General features: G+C 36.3%; 1 protein-coding gene across 1 annotated transcript in view; it reads left to right on the top strand.

The window, feature by feature from the left end:
• The window catches only part of LOC126260729 (JNK-interacting protein 1), a 380,152-nt gene extending 359,627 nt beyond the window's left edge, over nucleotides 1-20,525 (top strand). Inside the window, exon 8 of the mRNA XM_049958067.1 lies at nucleotides 20,067-20,525. Within this exon, the coding sequence (XP_049814024.1) occupies nucleotides 20,067-20,139 (73 nt within the window). The 3' untranslated portion in view covers nucleotides 20,140-20,525. The remainder of the gene's footprint in view (nucleotides 1-20,066) is intronic.
• The last annotated feature ends 1,693 nt before the right edge of the window (nucleotides 20,526-22,218 follow it).

A 22,218-nucleotide genomic window follows, 5' to 3' on the forward strand; every position in this document is an offset into this window, starting at 1 on the left:
TGAGTAGAGCCATGAGACAGAGTCACCTTGTGAGATGCCTGCTTGCCAAATTGTTGTTGAACTCATTTAGCTATGTTGTGAATGACTTAGTATTTAATTGAAGGCACTGAAAGTTAAGAAGCTCAATACCATTATAACAATTTATTATTTTATTGGTAGCTGTTATTTTTCAGCAACTCTACCACATATTTTGGGGGTAAAATTCAGTTGTTACTTTTATTTTGCTTTACTGGTTTTGACATATTAATTTGTGATCTTCAGAAGCTTAATATTGGTTCAGTACATCTTGAGATCTTCTTAATAGCTTAATAGCTTCTACAGCTACATCTACATTTACATCTATACTCTGCAGACCACTGTGGAGTGCATGGCAAAGGATACATTCCATTTTAGCAGTGTGAAAGTAGAGGAGCAGGGAATCGGAAAGGATGGGTGGGTACTTTGGCAGTGGGCAGCACATAACAAGGATCAGGAAATGTGGAAAAGGAGGAGATGATAGGACGAGGGGGCAGATATTGTTGGGTGGAGGGTGTGAGCAGAGTAGGTTACTGTAGGTGGAGACTGGGATAATTTCAGGAGCAAAGAATGTGTTGTAAGGATAACTCCCATCTGTGCAGTTCAAAAAGCTGGTGGTGGAGTAGGGGATCCAGATTGCCCAGACCTTCGGTAACTGTGCCCACACCCTCCACCCAAAAGGTTTTGCCCCCTTGTCCCATCACCTCCTCCCTTTTCCTGTTCCCTCTCCCTTTCTGTGTGCCACCCTCTGCCATTATGCCCAGCTGTCCTTTCCCCTTCTCTGCTCCTCTCCTTTTCTGTTCCTCTCCATTTCCACTCCCCATTTTTCTCCCACACCCCACCTCCTGACTCTGTGCCTGTCAGTCTCGAGTCCCTGCACACCCTCCCATGCCCTGCTGCCCCTAGCCCTCCCTGCCCCACTCCAGATTCATGTGACAGTTGCATACAGGCCACAAAAATCACCCAGAACCATAGGTCAGGGAAGACTTACCAGATGGGATGAGAAGTAAGTCTTTCCCATTTGGCAAGTCTCCCCCGACGCAGGGTTCTGGGCAACATTTCTGAAATCTACCCCTTTTCCTAAACCTTACCAGTTCTTTTCCTTTACCCCTCTTCCTTCCCTTTCAATGATTATGTCTGAAGAAGGAGACACTGGCTCCAAAACTTTGCAAACTTTAATACCTTTTATAGGTGTGTTCTCCTTCCACCTGCAGATTTGTGTATGTATCCATTTACATTATAATCACATACAACCAGAGTTTATTTGGATTCTGTGAAAGACTGTTTGACAATATTCAATGAAGGCTTCTAGCATTACTCTCTTGATAGCCAAATACATTTTATTCAGCGTATCTCTGTCTATAATCCTATGCTTCGTTTTACACCTGTTATGCAATTGTGTCTGTTTCTTTTGAATTGTCTTTGGATTGGCTGTATACCATTATGAACTGTTCTACTGGGTGCGCAATCAACTGTTCTTTTAAACTTAAGCCATAATTCCTATACACGCTCCTGCCTTGTACTGAAAATTTCAAGTTCCTCATTGCAATATGACACTACCGATTTTTTTACATAGTTTACTGAACATATAAACCTTCTGCTTGGTTTGGTTGTTCTTTGTACATTGGTAATCATGTGGGCATCCTCAGAGAGATCAGATGTATTTGTTGCCATTAGAGCCAATATATTTCCATCATCAGTAGGGTTCTGAACTATCTGTCCCAGGTAGCTTTCAGAGAAGGCATTTAATAATGTTTCACATGATGTCTTATCACATCCACCACTAACAAAACTGTAATTTTCCCAACAGTTTTTTTTTTTTTTTTTTAAAAAAGGGCTATGGGACCAAACTGCTGAGGTCATTGGTCCCTAGGCTTACACACTAATTAATCTAACTTAACCTACCTTACGCTAAGGACAATGCACACACCCATGCCACTACCTCACGGGGCCCCAATTGTTTATTGGATTATTAATGTCTGTAACAATTTTTTCAGTATGATTAGGGAACTTACATACAGTAAACTGAAATCTTCTCTAACGTTAGTCCATCCCATTAGCTGAATGGCCTGTGCATTGGAATGCCACACACGGGGCACGGGTTCAATTCCCAGCTGGGGTGAGAGATTTTCTGTCCTCAGGGACTGGGTGATGTGCTGTCCTCATCATTATTTCATCCCCATTGTCGACGCGCAAGTCGCCCAATGTGGAGTCGCACTCAATAAGACCTGCACTTGGTGGCTGAACTTCCCGCCTGGGAACTCCCAGCCACTGATGACATGCACTTATCTTCCATTTCTCTAACATTTTTGGCTACATCAGGAGATGAGTCTGATGGGCAATAGAAGGATCCAACCACCATCTGATGCCCACCTATGATACTGAGTCTTGCCCAAACAATTTCACATGCACCGTCAATTCCTGTTTCAGTGGATCTGAGTTTCTTGTCTACATAATGCCACAAAATGTCCAAAATGTACACATTGTATGTAATTATTGTCATCACAAAGCTTCGGATGATGACAAATTAATTTGTCAAAACCAGTAAAGTAAAGTAAAAATGTATTTGCAACTGATGACTGAATTTCGTTTTGAAATAAAAATTTATTCTTTTAAACAATGGAAAATCCAAGAAGGAATGTATTTTTTTCTTATATTCTAACATAGTTATTTACATGGATAATGATTTGCTGTGTTATGAATATGATGCTGATCTGCAGTTTCTCCTATTTCTGTCTCTGCTTCTGTTATATCAATTATTTTGTTTCACTTTTTCTGTATTAATATGAAATTATTATAATTTTGTGCTTTACAATTATTCTGGTTTGATGCAACCAAAGTATAAGTGGTTCAGCAGTTTCAACTAATCTTTTTCCAATTAATAAACTTGTCCTGAGCAATTTGAGCCTTATTTTGCAAACAATTATTTTTCTTCCCATGCGTTTCATGCTCCATAATCTAGTAGTTATGGTTTCATGCCAGAGTTAATTGGTGTAAGTTGTTTTCATCAGCTGTGTACATTAGTAATCTTTTATGCACTAAATTCAGATGATAACATTGCTCAGCAGTTTCATATGAGAGTATTTGTGTACCAAACTGAGTCAATGAGTACATTGCTCAGTAGTCTCATTTGAAATATTTGTGTGTTAAATGAAGACAACATGATTTTTCATGCCTAGATTCTTCACAGAACTTGGAATTTACTTATATCTACATTCCAGAGAACCTTTGTGCATGAATGTAGCAACTTTTTGCAGTATATTTCATTGCTTTTCTTTTCTTTTAAGCCATACCTTTTCTTTTAAGCCATGCTTTTTTTTTTAAGCCATGCCTTTTTTTAAGCCATGCCTTTTTTTAAGCCATGCCTTTTCTTTTAAGCCACATATTTCTCATTAATTGTGTTACTTGCAAAATAATTGTTCTTGCAAAACAGTTTTTTTATATTGTCAGGGTAATAAACAAAAATATATGAAAGCTAACATAACAATGATAAATACAAAATAATAAAAATTTGAAATAATTAAAACTAACTTCCAAAGGCAGATCACAAAAAAAGAAAATAGAAAAAAATTGTACAGCTTGTTGAATGTAATAGTTCAGCCAGTCTGAAACTGTAGTAATTAATTGGAAAACAAAAACAGCACCAGTTGCAATTTTATTTTCAGACACAACCACCGGTTTCAGCTACCAAGGCCATTTTCAAGCTGTTATGAGCCTAGTGTCATGGAGGTACACAGATGAATGTGCATCTGTGTATCTCCATCTTAACACTTGAAGAAGGCCTTGATAGCTGAAACTGCTCAGGTGTCAGAAAATTAAATTAAAACTGGTGCTACAATTTGTTTGCAAAAGAACAAAAAGTCAACAAACAATAATTTTGTTCTAAAAGAGGAAAAAAACTATTTTTTTTTTAATGTCATGTCATTATTTATTACACAGATTGGAGGGAACTAAACTTTTGGGAGTTTGCACCAAATTTAAAGGAAAAAAACTGATATAAAATGAACTAACGCACTAAGCAGTTAAACATCACAGTCATGTGAAATTTTAAAAATGGATGGTTCATTCGATAACTTAACAAACTGATTAAGCAGCACATGAAAATGCAGAACCTACCATAAAATGCAGATGTGCCTCAATTATTACAGCCAACATATTTGTTGAAAGAGAACAGCAACTGTACTGATACTTAAAACTATGTTAATATGTAATTTATTTTTCAGTCCCAGTTTCACATTTTTAATACATATATGGCATATGCCACAATGTCATCTGCAGTCATCATGAACAATGGTTTTGTGGCACAATTGTTCATTGTTATGATTCTGTATCAAGTATTGTAGCAGGTGCATTGTGCCTGTCAAACAGTTCTGTGTCCAACTTCCAGGAGCACTATGTTTATTTCTCTGTGCAATCTCTGTTACTCCTTGTTTAAAACACTCCTTCCTTTGATATGTGTGCTCCATGTAATTACTCTTTCCTAGGTATTCTTTTTAACCTGTTTACTGTCTACCGTTCTTCACATTTTTGCTGTTCTGAATCATTTGGTGTTGTGAGAAAACAGAACTATATCATCAAAGAATTTCACGGCAATTATAGCTCTGAGCCTAATAAATTTGTTCCCTCCAGTGTGACATCTGATTACTAAACATAAGGACACATCTGTACAGAAGTTGCCCAGCCAAAAGTCATGCTTTAACTGATGCATAGTTAGTTTCAATCTCCATGTATCAGAACCACAAGACAGGCTGTTGATACAACTACACAAATATGAAGATGATCCAAGGAGAGTGAAACTACTCATGTTTTTAAAAACGTGCAACCTGGACTAAAAATAAGCAAATGTATAAAAATTGTTTTTAATGCCTCAATTAACTCGACAACTATGTAGCTCATTCCTATACAGCAAGAAATTTCATATACTCACACAACACTACCTTTTGGTCACCTCCTAGTGGATAATGTAATCGCACAAACATAATGCAGCAGGTGATATAACAATCACATAGGGAGATCTCAACAGTTGGGAGATGTGGATATTTTTAAGAAATTTCACCACTGACAGCAGATCATCTGCACAAAAGAAGTGGTGCTACATCACATGAAAATCAATTGTTTGTAGTTTGTGAAACATTGAAGATATACTGGTTTAAAACATAATCAGAGTCATGAAGTATCTGTTAAGAGGTATGGGTGGATGGAACATAAGCTCAACCATATGAAATATGATATTTTGCAAGTGGCAATGTTGAGTTGCAGACAGCCATTATTCCATCCTGGAATTTCCATTGTTACATTTTGCGGTTTTCACATATTAATATCCACATTCATAATATTCAAGACCCACTTATTTGTATTCTTTGGAGGCTAGGAATGGCAGGAACTGTTACAGAAGTTGTGACAAGTTCATAGATTGTGCTTGGCTCCATCTCTAGGATACTGGTGTGATTCAAGGAGGTACTGACATATGTTAAGTTTTCCCTTAACTTATGTTGTGTCATCCTAATGGCTTTTATTGCCCTTTTTTAATTTTGCTGTTAACTCCTAAAAATTTTATTTGATCCAGTCATAAAGAATGACACAAAACAGAGAAATACCTTTTTCTTTTCAGAGCAAAATTATCGTTTGTAGCCTTTTTTATAGCCAGTTTTAATTTTTGCCAAAGAATTTTTATCTGTCTTATCATACTATCCATAGAGGCTGCAGGAGACAAGCAACCATCTTTTACTGTTTCCATAGTGAATTTGATACCCTTAGAAATAGAGTCAAGACTCTAACAGCTTGGACGACGATTTAAGTGTGAAGTAGATATACTAACTTCCACTTCTTTTCCGAGTTGACTTACTTGAGATGCTCAGCCAACCTTCGTTGCTGGTTATCCTGCTGCTGCAAACCCTCTTTAACTTCTTCTCCAAAGTATGCTGCTAGGTACAGGAATTCCTTAAGACTCTTTCTACTTATAAAAATAAGTAGACATACAAAGTTTCATTTCCTTCAATTAATGACACACAGGGTGAGTCACCTAACATTACCGCTGGATATATTTCATAAACCACATCAAATACTGACGAATTGATTCCACAGACCGAACGTGAGGAGAGGGGCTAGTGTAATTGCTTAATACAAACCATAAAAAAAAATGCACGGAAGTATGTTTTTTAACACAAACCTACGTTTTTTTAAATGGAACCCCGTTAGTTTTGTTAGCACATCTGAAGATATAAACAAATACGTAATCAGTGCTGTTTGTTGCATTGTAAAATGTTAATTACATCCGGAGATATTGTAAGCTAAAGTTGACGCTTGAGTACCACTCCTCCGCTGTTCGATCGTGTGTATCAGAGAGCACCGAATTACATAGGGATCCAAAGGGAACGGTGATTGACCTTAGGTACAGAAGAGACTGGAACAGCACATTACGTCCACATGCTAATACCTTTTTTTGGTCTTTTTCACTGACGCACATGTACATTACCATGAGGGGTGAGGTACATTTACACACGTGGTTTTTGTTTTCAATTACAGAGTGGAATAGAGTGTGTCCCGACATGTCAGGCCAATAGATGTTCAATGTGGTGGCCATCATTTGCTGCACACAATTGCAATCTCTGGTGTAATGAATGTCATACACGCCGCAGTACATCTGGTGTAATGTCGGCACAGGCTGCCACAATACGTTGTTTCATATCCTCTGGGGTTGTAGGCACATCACGGTACACATTCTCCTTTAACGTACCCCACAGAAAGAAGTCCAGAGGTGTAAGGTCAGGAGAATGGGCTGGCCAATTTATGCATCCTTCACGTCCTATGAAACGCCCGTCGAACATCCTGTCAAGGGTCAGCATAGTGTTAATTGCGGAATGTGCAGGTGCAGAATCATGCTGATACCACATACGTCGACGCGTTTCCAATGGGACATTTTCGAGCAATGTTGGCAGATCATTCTGTAGAAACGTGATGTACGTTGCGGCTGTTTGGGCCCCTGCAATGAAGTGAGGACCAATGAGGTGGTCGCCAATGATTCTGCACCATACATTTACAGCCCACGGTCGCTGTCGCTCTACCTGTCTGAGCCAGCGAGGATTGTCCATGGACCAGTAATGCATGTTCCGTAGATTCACTGCCCCGTGGTTTGTGAAACCCGCTTCATCAGTAAACAGGTAGAACTGCAACGCATTCTCTGTTAATGCCCATTGACAGAATGGCACTCAGTGATTAAAGTCATCACCATGTAATTGCTGATGTAGCGACACATGAAACGGGTGAAAGCGGTGACGATGCAGTATGCGCATGACACTACTTTGACTCAGTCCACTGGCTCTCACAATGTCCCGTGTACTCATGTATGGGTTCACGGCAACAGCAACTAACACACCAACTGCACCCGCTTCTCCTGTGATGGGCCTGTTACGGACCCGTTTGCATGCTACGACCATACCTGTTGCAATGTGCGGCACGTTGGATGCTCTCTGTCCGGGTACCATTCTGCATACACCCTGCAGGCTTCAGATGCATTTCGTTGACACTCGCCATAGATGAGTATCATCTCCGCCTTTTCAGAGTTCGAATACACCATGGTCACAGTTCCTACAACACTACACTATCACAGACGTCTGGTAACACGGTGTACTACAGTTGGTCTGCATGCAGAGACGAATGCAGAATAACAATAGCAGCAAGCACTACATGCGGACACTGCGACAGCTAGACCAAACCACAACAGTGCACTACAGCCACACTCGTAAACACGGTTGTCATCATAAAAATGTCCCTGCAGATGCTGCTCGCCGACCGTGGCCCATGTTTGTTACAACACGCAACTGAACGTCGGAGGTTTCAAGCGTCAACTTTAGGATACAATATCTCCGGATGTAATTAACATTTTACAATGCAACAAACAGCACTGATTACGTATTTGTTTATATCTTCAGATGTGCTAACAAAACTAACATGGTTCCATTTAAAAAAACGTAGGTTTGTGTTAAAAAACATACTTCCGTGCATTTTTGTATAGTTTGTATTAAACAATTACACTAGCCCCTCTCCTCATGTTCGGTCTGTGGAATCGGTTCGTCAGTATTTGATGTGGTTTACGAAATATATCCAGCGGTAACGTTAGGTGACTCACCCTGTATATTAAACTTCAGACATGTTACAAATCCCACTCTTCACATAAATATATACTGCTTCGTAAGCCTCTCATGTCTCCAAATGTTAGGAACAAACTAACTTAAATATAAGAGAACATTGGCTTAAACACCATATCCTTTCTCAACATGAATCAGAATACACGTCTTCCCTTCAACAAGGCTAAGACAAGAGTTTTTCTCAAAAGTACCTTCTCAGCTGTTCTTGTTATTATAACAATGGTCACTGATACAATCAGCACAGAATAACATAGAAGCTCCATGGTTCTTCCGTACACTTTCACTAATACTTCCATGGATTGCCCAACAAGTACTTGTTGTTGCTATTCGACCGCCATGTCTACATTCTTCCTGCAACTGAATTTAAACCTGCACACACAGACATGTTATGCACAGTACATAGGATTCTATCATCCCACACTCACATCTAAAATATTGTGTTTGAGATGGTAGAAGGCCGAGTGGTTCTAGAATTTACACCAAAATTCTCGAATCACTGCAAGACGCTAACCAATACAGGTTCCTCGTCTGAAACTCGGCCCTGGACTGACTGTCTTGGGACCAAAAATCAGGCCCTTACATACCATCACAATAATAGGCACTAAAACCACACATTTTTTTATGTTTAATTTACAGACAATTTAAGTGTGAAGTAGATATACTAACTTCCACTTCCTTTCCAAGTTGACTTACTTGAGATGCTCAGCCAACCTTTGTTGCTGGTTAGCCTGCTGGTGCAAACCCTCTTTCACTTCTTCTCCAAATTCGATTAACTGAAAACATAGAAAAATTCTTTCTTTTTAACACTTTCTTCTACTGCAAGGGTTAAGCCAAATTATTTGTTTGAATAATGAAATTAACTTATGATGTTATACAAAGAATACTTTTGACCAAACTGGTATTTACTTTGGAATTAATTAAGCGCTAGCTGTGCAAACATGTTTTTGAATAGAGCCAAGTAAATACTTGAAGAATGCTAGTGTATCGTCTTCCAAATGTTTATAATTAGTTCAGATTTTATTTTTGTTTATGAGTCAACAATAGAATTAAAGTTACAAAACAATTACTGATTTCACCCTATAATGAAAGTATTAACAAGGAATATTAGAAAATCAATTACGTACATAAAACTAAGCACAAAATTATATCTGGTGTTATATTTTTTAAAACTGAGGGCCAACCTTTCTCTTTTGTGAAAATGCAGATTATACTCACGTATGTTAACGGTAATTAGCCAGACATGAAAAAATGAATTTTTAGGAGGCAGATGGCAAAATAAGATGGGAAGTAAAAATACCCCAGTTTGCTTCATCACACAGTCTAACAATAATAATAATAATAATAATAATAATAATAATAATAATAATAATAATAATGTGTTCAGCCTTATGTAGTTACTGCAGTGTCATGCTGTCAATCAATTAATTTACCTGCTTGGAAGTGAGTAATGAAGCAATTTCTGCACAATGGCACTTACTATTTACAACTTGGAGAAGACATTTTCTTGAGATATGTAACATTTACGTATGTGTCTACCTTTCATCATGAGCAATGTATGAGACAATGCACAACAAATGTGTCTAGTGGCTGGACTATATGAGGAACCTGTAATCTCCGCCTGAATAATGCTACTAATTGAGAAAAAGTAATTATTGATAACTTATATAAACAATATTAAAGCCTTACAAAACTGTGATAATAGTTATGATCTTTTGAAAATAATATAGTTTTACGACTGAAACAGAATCATATCATTTAGTTTTTACCCCTCAGGTTGGAAACCAAATTCCCTATCTTCATTGTTCCACAACCTCAACATCTCCACTCCAATCTGCTTCACTTGGTCCTCCTCAGTCCAATGTGCTATTTTCCCAAATGTTGACTACCACCTCTGTGGTGGTTCCATCCATATTTATGTACATTTGAAGCCTACTAGCCATAAAAATTACTGCATTTTGATAGCTGTCATCTCATTTATGGATGGTACATCTGCAGTGATGACAGATCCCTTGCCCCATATGCTGAACGTCTTACTAAGGCCTTTATAGACAGATACTATCCTCAAATCTAGTCCACAGACAGATTTCCAGCACCATATCCTCACACAATCCAATCCCAAGAACCAGTTGCAAAGGAACACCCCACAAACCTTTCAATGTCATCTCAGACTGGAACAACTGAACCATTTCCTTTGCCAGGGCTTTGACAATTTATCATAATGTCTGGAAATGAGGAACATCCTATCCACAATCCTTCCCTGGCCCCTCAAAGTACATTCTGCTATCCATCCAGTATATGCAATATCCTAGTCCATCCTTATGCCACATTCAGTCCTAACCCATTGCCACATGGATCATACCCCTGTGAAACACCAAGGTGTGAGACTTGTTGCACACACACACACACACACACACACACACACACACACACACACACACACACACACACACACAGCATGTGTCACTCCAGTCTCATCACAGGTTTATGCTACACCTTCCTAGCCTGGCATGTCAGAGGTAGGGCTACCTCTGAAAGCAGTCCTATCATATACCAGTTTTACTGCAGCAGTTTATGTAATTATTACCACTAACCAGCTGTCTACCTGAATGAATAACCACTTCCAAACTGTGGTCCTGAGCAGAGTTCACCATCCAGTGTTGGAACATACTGTTTCGTACAGCATGCTCGATATCGATGGCTGCTTTTAACCTGTGCCAAACTGGCCACAATGGCCAGAGTCAGTGATGTGTGTGTCAATTGTGCTTGCATGAATGTGTGTGTATCTTCTACTTTAGAATAAGGCCTTTTGGCTTAAAGCTCCCATGTTTAGCGGACTTATTGTTGTGCCCATCTGCAGCTCAGCATCCCTCTATATTGTGAGCAGCAATCTATCCTTTCCACATTATTGTCATTATTCCATCCTGGATTTTCCACTGTTTGATTTTACCTTTACTCTTTAAATTACTTAATGTTTTTATTGGCAGACATAGGTAGTCTTCATCATTCATGCTGACACAATTTATACAGAACAAGAGCAGATAAAGGAAGAAAATAAATTTCTATCAAGGGAAATATGTGTGTCTGAGATGGATAGGCTTGCCTGTCTCAATGATTAGTCAAGTAAAGATCTCAGATGCTCCATTTCTAGTTTGAGTGTACAAGTGTCAAAAAGTTCAAACATTAAACTTAATTCAGAACATTGTTGTATTGTTTGCAGAAAAATACAATGGAAATTAGCACATTGTGAATTAAATAATCTTGTGGCAATTGGCTTGTTGCTACAGAAATATCATGTGAAGGTAATTCTAATCTTCCAAAAGGGGAAAGTCATGATGTAAACAATTATCATCCTATTTCGACATTCCCAGCTATATCAAAGATATTTGAGAAAGTCATATACTATAGAATCACAGCACTTGTAGGGAAAAAAATGGAATTGACCAGACATTGCTTTGGATTTAGTAAAAACAAGACTGTTAATGGTGACCAAATTCTTAAAATCTTCAATAAAGAGGATTCTTCTTCTGGACTTTTAAGTGGCCTTAGTAAGCCTTTTGATCTCAATAGTCATTCACTGTTGCTTTGGAAGCTAGAATTATATGGCATCAAAGGTACAGCAAATAACGGGGTAAATATAATCTCACCAACTGAAAGCAAATCACAAGTCCTGAACCCATAAAAATTTATCTGACGAAGCCCTGATAAGCTGCATAGCCCCATAGGGCTTGGTACTGGTTCCTCTCCTTTTCCTACTGTTCATTAAATACCTCCCTCAAATCTTCCTAATAGTTCCTTTGTGTTGTTTGTAGATGACATAAACTTTCTCTCCAAGTCAGACTCAGCCCTGAAATTGAAGCTCAAAATTAATGATACAACTGAAAGACTATTCTCAAGGCTACACTGTAATAAATTACTGTTAAAAACAAACAAGATAGCTTTTATGCTCTTCTACCCATCCTGAAACTGTCATGTATATCTGGAACTCTTGCAGACAGGTGCCCAGTTGAAATATCGTGCAAAGTATTGAATGATGACCGGCTGCAAGCCCGAAATTTGTTTGAACAGATGGCAAAGAAGTTTAATTAGTTACAGAAACAGGGTTTTTGGGAGTCTGGATGACAGTTCATTCCAGTGGAACCATTACAGTGCACAACTGTTACAAGAGCTTGGTGGTCTCTGCTATGTTTTCAGAATTCTCAGGCAGTCATGTGATATTCACACACTAAAAACTGTTTATTATGAGCTTGTGCAATCAGTGATAGCATAAGGCATCCCTTTCTGGGGGGCTACTCACAGAAAAGTTTCCTCATGCAAAAACAAATAATAAAAGTAATGAAGTGAATACCAATATGATCTGCCACCAAACAGATTTTCAAAGAGCCTAATATATTGGTAGTCCCATGTATTAATATTCTAGAAACAGTTTCTTTTGGAAAAAAAAGAGAGAGAGAGACCACACACCTTTACAACGAATGGAGAAATCCACAGCCATGACACAAGAATTAAGCCAAATATTCATCTGGTAAGACAAAGATTAAGCAGAAATCACAACATGGTGAAAAATATGGGCAGCCTACAAAAACAAAGGTATTATCAGAAGCAGTAGCAACAGCCGAAACAGCAATGTCAAGTTCATCCCAGTCAACAACAGAACCACAACCACCATTGGCAACAACAGCAGAGCCACAGCCACCAGCGGCAGCACCATTCCCAGAAACACAGGCAGCAAGAGAAGAATCAACACCAATAACTGAAAATGCAACATCAACACTGGCAGAAGTAATAGGAGTCACTCCTCCCCTTAACAAAACAAGAATTTCGCCACCATGCCATCTGAAGGAATGGTTGTATACTGAGGAAGAGGGAAGGAGCAGTTCCATTCCACCACAATGATTTTTTGCTAAAGGACTACAGGAAGACCACAGTAAGATAAGTACATGTGTAATGTTCTTATATACTAATGTGCAGTCTCTTAAGAACAAACTTAATGAACTTCAGTATTGGCTGGAAAACTTAAACTGCACTGTGATTTCAATAAATGAACTCTGGCTTAGCAATGAGGAACTAAAATTAAGTGTACCATTTGGATAGTAATTGGCAACCAGCTTCTATAGAACTAGTATTAAACATGGTGGAGTATCTGTATATGTTAAAAATAGTGTGAAACTAATCAATGAACTTATAGATGTGAGTGGACTGCGCATAGAAACAAAATTTGAAGCTGCAGCCATAATGTTGCCAAAACAGGAAATTATAATAATTTCAGTATGCTGTCCCCAAAAACACAATGAAGACCTGTTTGTGGAGTTTCTGGAGAAACTGATATTCCCACTACTCAAATACAAAGATTACAGAATACTAATATTTGGTGATATCAATATGGACATTACGTTTAAGAATAGAAAGGTTGATCACTTGCTAAATACATTAAGATCCCTTAACTTCAGTTGCATAAATGACAAACCCACAAGACAGGAAGCATGTCTAGATAACATAACGTGTAATTTGTATCTAAACAAAACAGAATTTGACACATTTCAGATCATGAGGGGCTATGGCTCAGACAAACTCTTAACAGTAAAGCAACTGAAACTTCCACCGGCTGTAAAAAAATTATAAGACCAATTAATGAATCAAAGATAAACAAGTTGATAAGTAAATTGAATTTAATAAAATGGGATGAAATAATAACCACTGCAGGTGCAAATGAATCACCAACAATTTTTTAGAACTGTTAACTGAAAATTTTGAAGCATGTTGTCCTAAATGATGCAAGAAAATATCAAAGCAAAATTGTTACACCAAACCACAAAATCTAAAAAGCTGGTATACCCCACAAGTTGAATAAGAATCATAATGCTACTCTATCATGATAGATCCAGGCACAATAATGCTCAATAGGAAGTGTATATGAAAGTGAAATGGCCATACAGAACTCAAACAATAAAAGCAGAGCCATTTTGAATATAGTAAAACAAGAAACTGGTAACTCAAAATCAAAGCAGATGGACATAAAAATTAGAAATAAAGGTAGATTAATAGAAAATCCTAAGGGCCTGGCAAACTTTATAAACAACTACTTTAGTAATATAGCAATAAAACTGCAAGAAAAGCTTCCTAAAACACAACACACAATGGCAAATAACTATGTATCTCACACAGTGCTACTACTACCCACCAATGGAGATGAAATCAGTAGCATTGTACATAAATTCAAGAGTAAATCATCCACAGGTTTAGATGAATTTCCAATATGTATACTAAAAGACTGCATTAGCAGCATAAAAGAACCCTTAGCAGACATTATAAATGAGTCGCACTCATCAGGTTGCTTCCCGAATTATCTAAAGCATGCAAAAATTCTTCCCATACACAAAAAAGGTGATACAGAACATAAAGAGAATTACAGACCAGTTTCATTGCTGTCTTCTTTTTCAAAAATAATGGAAAGTATTATGAAAAACAGGCTTATGGACTACTTAAATAAATACCAACTCCTAAGCAAAGAACAGTTTGGTTTCAGGACTGGAAAGGGAACAGAAGCATCTATAGAAAAATTTACAATAGTAGTTCTAGAAGCCCTAGATAAAGGAGAACAAGTAACAGGCATTTTCCTAGATCTCAGCAAAGCATTTGATACAGTTGACCATGAAATACTACTAGGTAAACTTGATGCACTAGGAATCAGGGGGGTTGTAAATAAATGGTTTAGATCTTACCTTGCAGACAGAGTGCAGAGGGTGAAGATATCTCAAATTTCAAGTAGCTCAAATTATTTTGTGAAACATCTTTCAGATGAAGAATATTTGAACATTGGAGTACCTCAAGGGAGTGTGTTAGGCCCAATACTATTTCTTATTTATATCAATGACTTCCCACAGTGGGTAACGCAAGGAGAAACAGTGTTGTTTGCTAATGACAGCAATATAATAATTACAGACAGGACACCAGAAATGTTAAATGTAAAAGCTGAAAAGGCACTTATGGGAGTTCACAACTAGTCAAATAACAACAAAGTAGCCCTTAATGTGAAGAAGACTAATAACATAAACTTCTATATAAAGAAAAAACCGAATATGACAAAACTTAAAGTTCAAAATGAAACTGTAGAGTGTGTAGCCAGCACAAATTTTTTGGGTATGATTGTTGATCAACAATTAAAATGGGATGGACATATTAGGATGCTTGGGGAAAAAAATTAGCACAGCATGCTATGCCTTACGAATATTAGTCACTGTGTGCAATAGTTCATGCCAGAGAATGACATACTTTGCACACATACAGTCTATAATAAGTTACGGCATAACATTCTGGGGTGCAAATGCCCAAAATGTGAAATATGTGTTCAGATTGCAAAAATGAGCTATCAGAATAATGAGTAAGAGTCACAAAAGAGCACACTGCAGTGAGCTATTTAAAAAGTTGGGTATTCTGACTATCCCAAGTGAATATATCTAGCAAACTACAGTTTTTATTCACAAAAATATTGAGCAATACTTAGAAAACAGCTGCATACATGATCACCAAACCAGAAACAGTAATTGCTTGCACCTAGACAGAATGAATAAAACTAAAACCCAAATCACTATGTTTTACCAAGGTGTCAAGATATACAATAAATTGCCAAAAGAAATCTAAAGCATAAAGGAACGCTGTAAATTTAAAGCATTCCTTAAAGAATATTTATTAAAAAATAGTTTTTACTCGATTAGAGAATTCATGCAGCATAAAATTGGCATAAATAAGTAATCAGGTTAATCAATTATAAAGTGAAAATTCTAGATTGTAATTTACCCATACAAGTATTACAGGAGACTTGTGATATATTTCTTTTGATTGAAGCAGGTTCTTCAGCATTATGTAATTCAATGATAAATTGTGTGTGTAATATACATATATGTATTATGAATTTATTATATATAGCTTGTATTTCATTATCTTATATGACAAAATAATATACATATGCATGTGTAATGACGACATCCATACAAAGAAATTTGTTTACAGATGACTAAATAAATAAATAAATTTACAGGTTCTGAGATCAAAGCAGCTAAGTGCAAAGCAAATGATACATATATACTGAATTCAGTGAATTAATTCAAAGCTGCATATGAAATTATTAAAACAGAAATAAACTATGGTGATAAAGTATACAGGCACCAATTCCACGTGATATTCTAAATGCACATTTTGTCAGTCCTCAATCACATAACAGCATAATGGACAATATGAGTAAAGAAGAGGCACTGCTGCCAGAAAATAGCAGTAAGCAGACAGACAGCTTTTACTGCACTCGTGTAACTGAGAAGATAGTTAATGAACCAATAGCTATTCTAGAGCAGATGACTGTATGGTCTCCCAAATTATGTTATTAAATATATATGAAATCAAATTGTAATGCCACTGACTAAAATAATCAACAAAATTTTAAATGAAGATAATTATCCGGAATGTTTAAAAATATCTGTAGTTCAACTAGTACAGAAGAAAGGAGATATAGCATCTCCAGATAACTATTGACCAATATCACTTATACCTGTAACATCAAAAATAATAGAATACTGCATGCATAAACAGATGAGTCAATATTTTGAACGTAATGATATACTTACCTCCTCACAGTATGGTTTTAGATCCAGCCTTTCTACAGTCAAAGCAGCTGAAAGTATCATAGCAAAAATATACAATTGTTTTGAAAATAAAGATATTATCTGTGCAACACTGTTGGACGTCAGGAAAGCTTTTGATATAATCTCCCACAATATTGTCATAAGAAAGCTCTACCACTATGGAGTGCGAGAGAATGCTCTGTCCTAATCCAATCTTACTTTAACAATAGAAAACAGTTAGTTAAGGTAAATAATCAAATATCAGACTGTCTTTCATGTGTAAAGGGTATACTTCAAGGATCTGTTCCTGGACCTTTCCTTTTCATTGTTTATATAAATCATTTACCTGCAGTTGTACTATGTGATGCAGTGCTATATGCTGATGACACAACACTTATCACATTGATACCAACCCTGAAAATGTGCAGCATAGCATGGCAAAGTTGTGGAGCAAATTGGCAGTGTCAGTAAAGAACTTCTGTTATATGCATATTTTGCATTCTTCATTCCCACCTGAGTTATGGAATACTATTATGGGGAAATTGCATAGGCTCAAAATCAGTGTTCAAATGGCAAAAGAAAGCCATAAGGTGCATAGAAGGAGTTAGCCCATATGAATCATGTCAAGATTATTTTAAGGAACTATAAATAATGACAGTGCCCGGCCTGTATATTTACAACTGCCTTGTCTTTGTTAAAGAGGATCTGAGTAAATTTGACTTAGGAGGACAGTTCATGACCATAACATAAGAAGTGGACATAAATTAATGTGCCATATGCTAGGCTTGCAAAGACATATAACAGTTAAAATATCTTGGTCCTGTCTACTTCAACAAATTACCTTGAAAATTCCTACACAGTGCCAGTAAATAAACTTAAAACTACTCTTTCAAATTGGATGAAAAGTAAAGTAATTTACTCTGTTCAAGAGTGACAAGTGACCCACTTTCCTTATGAGAATGAACAATAAATTAACTACAAACTATACATATGCCCCAATGGGGAACCATTTTATTGCAGTTTCATGTACTTATTGGTAATTATCTGTTTGATTATTTAATTGTCGTTCACTGAACTATGTAGTTCATTTATCTTGTAATTAATCTTTTACAAAACATCTTGTTATTATTGACATTTGCATAAATATGTATTGTATCCATCTTGGATTATTATATTGTAGATAATGACATTTGTCATGTCAAAGTTTATATTATTATTATTATTATTATTATTATTATTATTATTATTGTGTTAACACTGATGACACCAATTGCATGTAAATATGCTCAAAGGTGGAATAAAACATTTGTGTTTGTATTTGTACTCTTCAACAAACTACTCCTATCAATTTGAAACAAAAGCAGTAGCTTCAGAAAGAAAGTTAAGGATTTACCAAAGAAACATACTTTTTATCATGTCGATGAGTACCTGAAGCCAAACTTGCATTAACTGCCTGACCTTAACCTCTCCCACTCAGTGTTCAGCAGTACTTATAATCGCTTTTTATGCTTGCCTCCTACTCAAGGCAGAATTTCTATTTGTTAATGTTTCATAGAATTGTATAGAAATCATATGCTTGCACTCATATATAAGAAGATACATCTACCACGTATCTTCTATATTTTAGTATATTAAAATAAGCATGGCATCTTTTGTCATTCCTGTTATTGTAGTCACTGTTATTTGTGTGCTAGATTTCCATGTATATTCTAATCTACTTAGCTGTTTAAGATAACTTTAAGTTTTTTGCCGTGATTACTGGATATCTGCTATTGTAGACAAATTTAATATGTGAAAATCTGTTTAACATCAGTCCCATATCTTTGTAGCTACATAGGGAATCACACAGTTTCTGGACTTCAAATAAACAAATGAACAAAAAATAAATGTGTTCCAGTCCATTCTAGGGTGCTCTGAGCAAAGGCATTTCATTTTATTTAGATATTGTGAACTTTATTTTGTCAGATCCATTTAAAGGCTTACCAAATATTTGGAAAAGGAAGTCAGTGAAAATGTGAACCATAAATATTTCCATTGCTGAAGAAAAAAGATTCACTTTGTCATTGTGCAAAAATATTTTGTTTTATAGGATAAGTTTAACAGTCATTACTGGTACCTCCACAAGCACTAACTTCTTGCTGGTTACAGTTATTCAATCAATTTTTAGTACATTGCAGAAAGGTGATTTAGTCTATGTTTCTATGGCGAGTGTTATACTTATAACACAGAAAACACCATTTACTTTCACTATGTAATATTTTTATTAGCACAAGATAAATCAAAACACCAAGAAATAGTTTCCGAACATCACGGTAAAAGTCATGACGATGTCTCACTCCAAATAGTCAACAACCAAAGTAAAGTAAAGCGAAGTACAAAAAAGCAAAGATATTAATATTTATTGGCAGTTCTACCACAGAAACCACCATTTACTTTCACTATGTAATATTTTTATTGGCACGAGATAAATCAAAACACCAAGAAATAGTTTCCGAACATCACGGTAACAGTCATGACGAATGTCTCACACCAACTAGTCAACAACCAAAGTAAAGTAAAGCGAAGTACAAAAAATCAAAGATATTAATATTTTCTGGCAGTTCTGCCACATTTCTGAGGGCATTTTATAGCTGTTGTGGTGACTATTCAGTTGTAGAAATGTTAGTAAAATAGGCCACGGGCATCCACTAATTACAGAAGTTACAAAATAAAATTAATTGGTTTAATACTTTTGGATAAACTCTTTTCTTCAGGATTTGTCATATCTGTATGGGAATTTACTAATGATAGACAATCACACAGCCATGATTTGGCAATTACTTCTATTTTAATTCTGTGACAGGAAGGCCTTCCTGTTGCGACAACTTAGAGTTGGTGCACCACCTGTCTGTGAATTGTGTAAACAATTTTTGTGAGTATTTATGTTTTAACAAAATGTATGTTGTGTTTCTGAGGCAGAGGTGGGAAACCAGGCTTTCTGAGAGAAGCATGGAAAGTTACCCAAAAACCATACTTACATGGGTCAGTGTACCATCTCAATATTTGTTAACCTGCCTCACTGATTCAGTCCAGCTCTGGCCCTCTTCCCTGTCCACATCACAGCATGCTACACGTTACACTAAATGAAGAGATCTGTGATACCTCAAGGCATACATCTAAATCCACAGTGACCATTTAATTTACTATCTGCATTTTGTCACCATATGCTGCTTGATTAATTTTTGTATGTATAATCTTTCTGTAAGCTGTATCACATGCCATAATGTCTTTTTTTTCTTTTTAAATGTTTCAGGCGGGCATTCCACCGATTCTACACAAAATTCATTGAGACTGCTTACCCTGTAGAAGATATCTACATTGAATGAAAAGCTTTGTTACTAAGTACTTCCAAAGTAACAAAACAAAAACCATATGTAACTGCTTCTTGGCTTCATTTAGAGGCTCCTATTCTGCTGTTGCCAAGTAGCAGTATCAGGACTGTGTAAAGATCAACAGGGAGCTGTGAACTGTACAGAATCTGTGTGATTGTAAAGAGATCATTTCCACACTAGTGTAATAGGTAATTTATTCGACATGCTCAGACTGGTTTACAACATCTGTCATTGTTTTAGTTTAGATACTGTAATATTCCTGACAATTCATACAGGTTCTTACCCCTGTACATAAAGTGCCCTTTACAGATGCCAAATAATTTATTCTGAATAATTTTTTAAGGTTAATCTTTATTTGTATGAACACTTGTGGTCCTGTCATAATTCCAAAAATGATGTTTATATTAATTAAAAGAGTTTCCTAAACTAAAATGTTGTTCACCAGTTATTAAGATGGGAGTGTTGAAACATAGTCACCTACCTCATTTTCATTAAATTTTTAACTATTCCTACACATCAGTTGAGTACTGCTACCATGGAATAATTTTTGAGGATTTTTTTTGCTGTTATAGTGTTTTGAAACATAATGTTAAACAGGCATTATTTTGCACAGTAAACTGATGGTGAATCCTTTGTACCAGACAAAAATACATTCCTCAGTACAGTGGTGTGTTCTTTACTTCGGTCCAAGAGGAGAATGAGGGGATGATATAACACATATTACTTTATTATAACATAGATGAGAAGAATTACTTAACTTTATACAATCTATTTCCACAGGAACATCATGAGTGTTTATAACTGTCTCTAAACATTAATGTACCACTTGATACAGACAAAATACAAATCTCTCACGCAGACTACATTTACCAGTAACTTTCATGCAGAATTCTGCCTCATACAGTGATCACACAGCTGGAGTACTAGAAGACGAATGTTGTCATCTTAGTCAACGATCATGGACTGGGGCTGAGCACTACTGTGCTCAGCTGCATGTCAACAGTGGCTGTAGCCACATGGCAAAATAAATTGACAACTGAATTTTATTCTGAAATATCACTACAACAGGAATTAAAGGCAATACTTATATCCATTGATCTATGTATTCATTTTATTTAAATATTGGCTAGGAATTTTTTTAATGGCTCTGGTACTGTGTTCTACTTTTGTTGTAAATTTTAATGTGCTGAAATTTCTCCCATAGTGTCTACCAATAGGGACAGGAAAATTTTGCATTAATGTCGGTATGGTATTGGGAGTTTTTAGCCGTATAATGCAAGACCACTGGTGTCTACAAAACTTGCTTTTTTTTCATTCCCAGTTAAAAATGTTGTAAATTTGAGGGCAGTAGTTCATTAACACTGATAATTGATAGTTATTGAAACTGAACTGGGATATAGACTGTTTTCTCAAGGTTGTAAATTTCATATAATCTTAAAATAAGAGGCCATTTGCCACACAAAGCACCATAACTCTAGATGTAATGTAAAACAAAAATACTCTACTTCCCATGGATTCTATTCTAATATCAATTTTAGTCACTGCCATGACATTTCCCAATATTTTTACACAACTAATAGTACCAAACATAAAACGATTTTGAGAGATCCTCAATATGTACAATCAAATAAACTGCACATTTTCATAGTATGCAAGTATATATGTGAAAATCACAACTGGGGCACATCTGTTTTTCAAACATGTAAGTCAACATGGTATTTGCTCCCTGTGCTTGTAACAATGAATGACAGCACAGGAGACATGACATGGTGCAATGCTCACTGACTTCACAGAATTTAAATCATGCTGCATAACTAGTATGACTTCTTACAGAATCATAATCATATTCATTAGTTTGTCAACTCACATCCTACCCTGGATATCAGGTTGTGCCATATATTAGTCTGTCAACACAAAATTCATACACAAAATAGTAAAAATAGCATTGACATGCACTTAATCAAAGTTCTGCTTTACTGCTAGTAATATATTTGCATGAAGTCTTGTGTCCAGTGCTGTGATTTGCTGTTAGAAGAAAATGGAGCAAGGGCAATGTTGATTCACTTGTTTGTA

This window comes from Schistocerca nitens, chromosome 5, assembly GCF_023898315.1.
Source record: "Schistocerca nitens isolate TAMUIC-IGC-003100 chromosome 5, iqSchNite1.1, whole genome shotgun sequence".
Taxonomy (NCBI): domain Eukaryota; kingdom Metazoa; phylum Arthropoda; class Insecta; order Orthoptera; family Acrididae; genus Schistocerca; species Schistocerca nitens.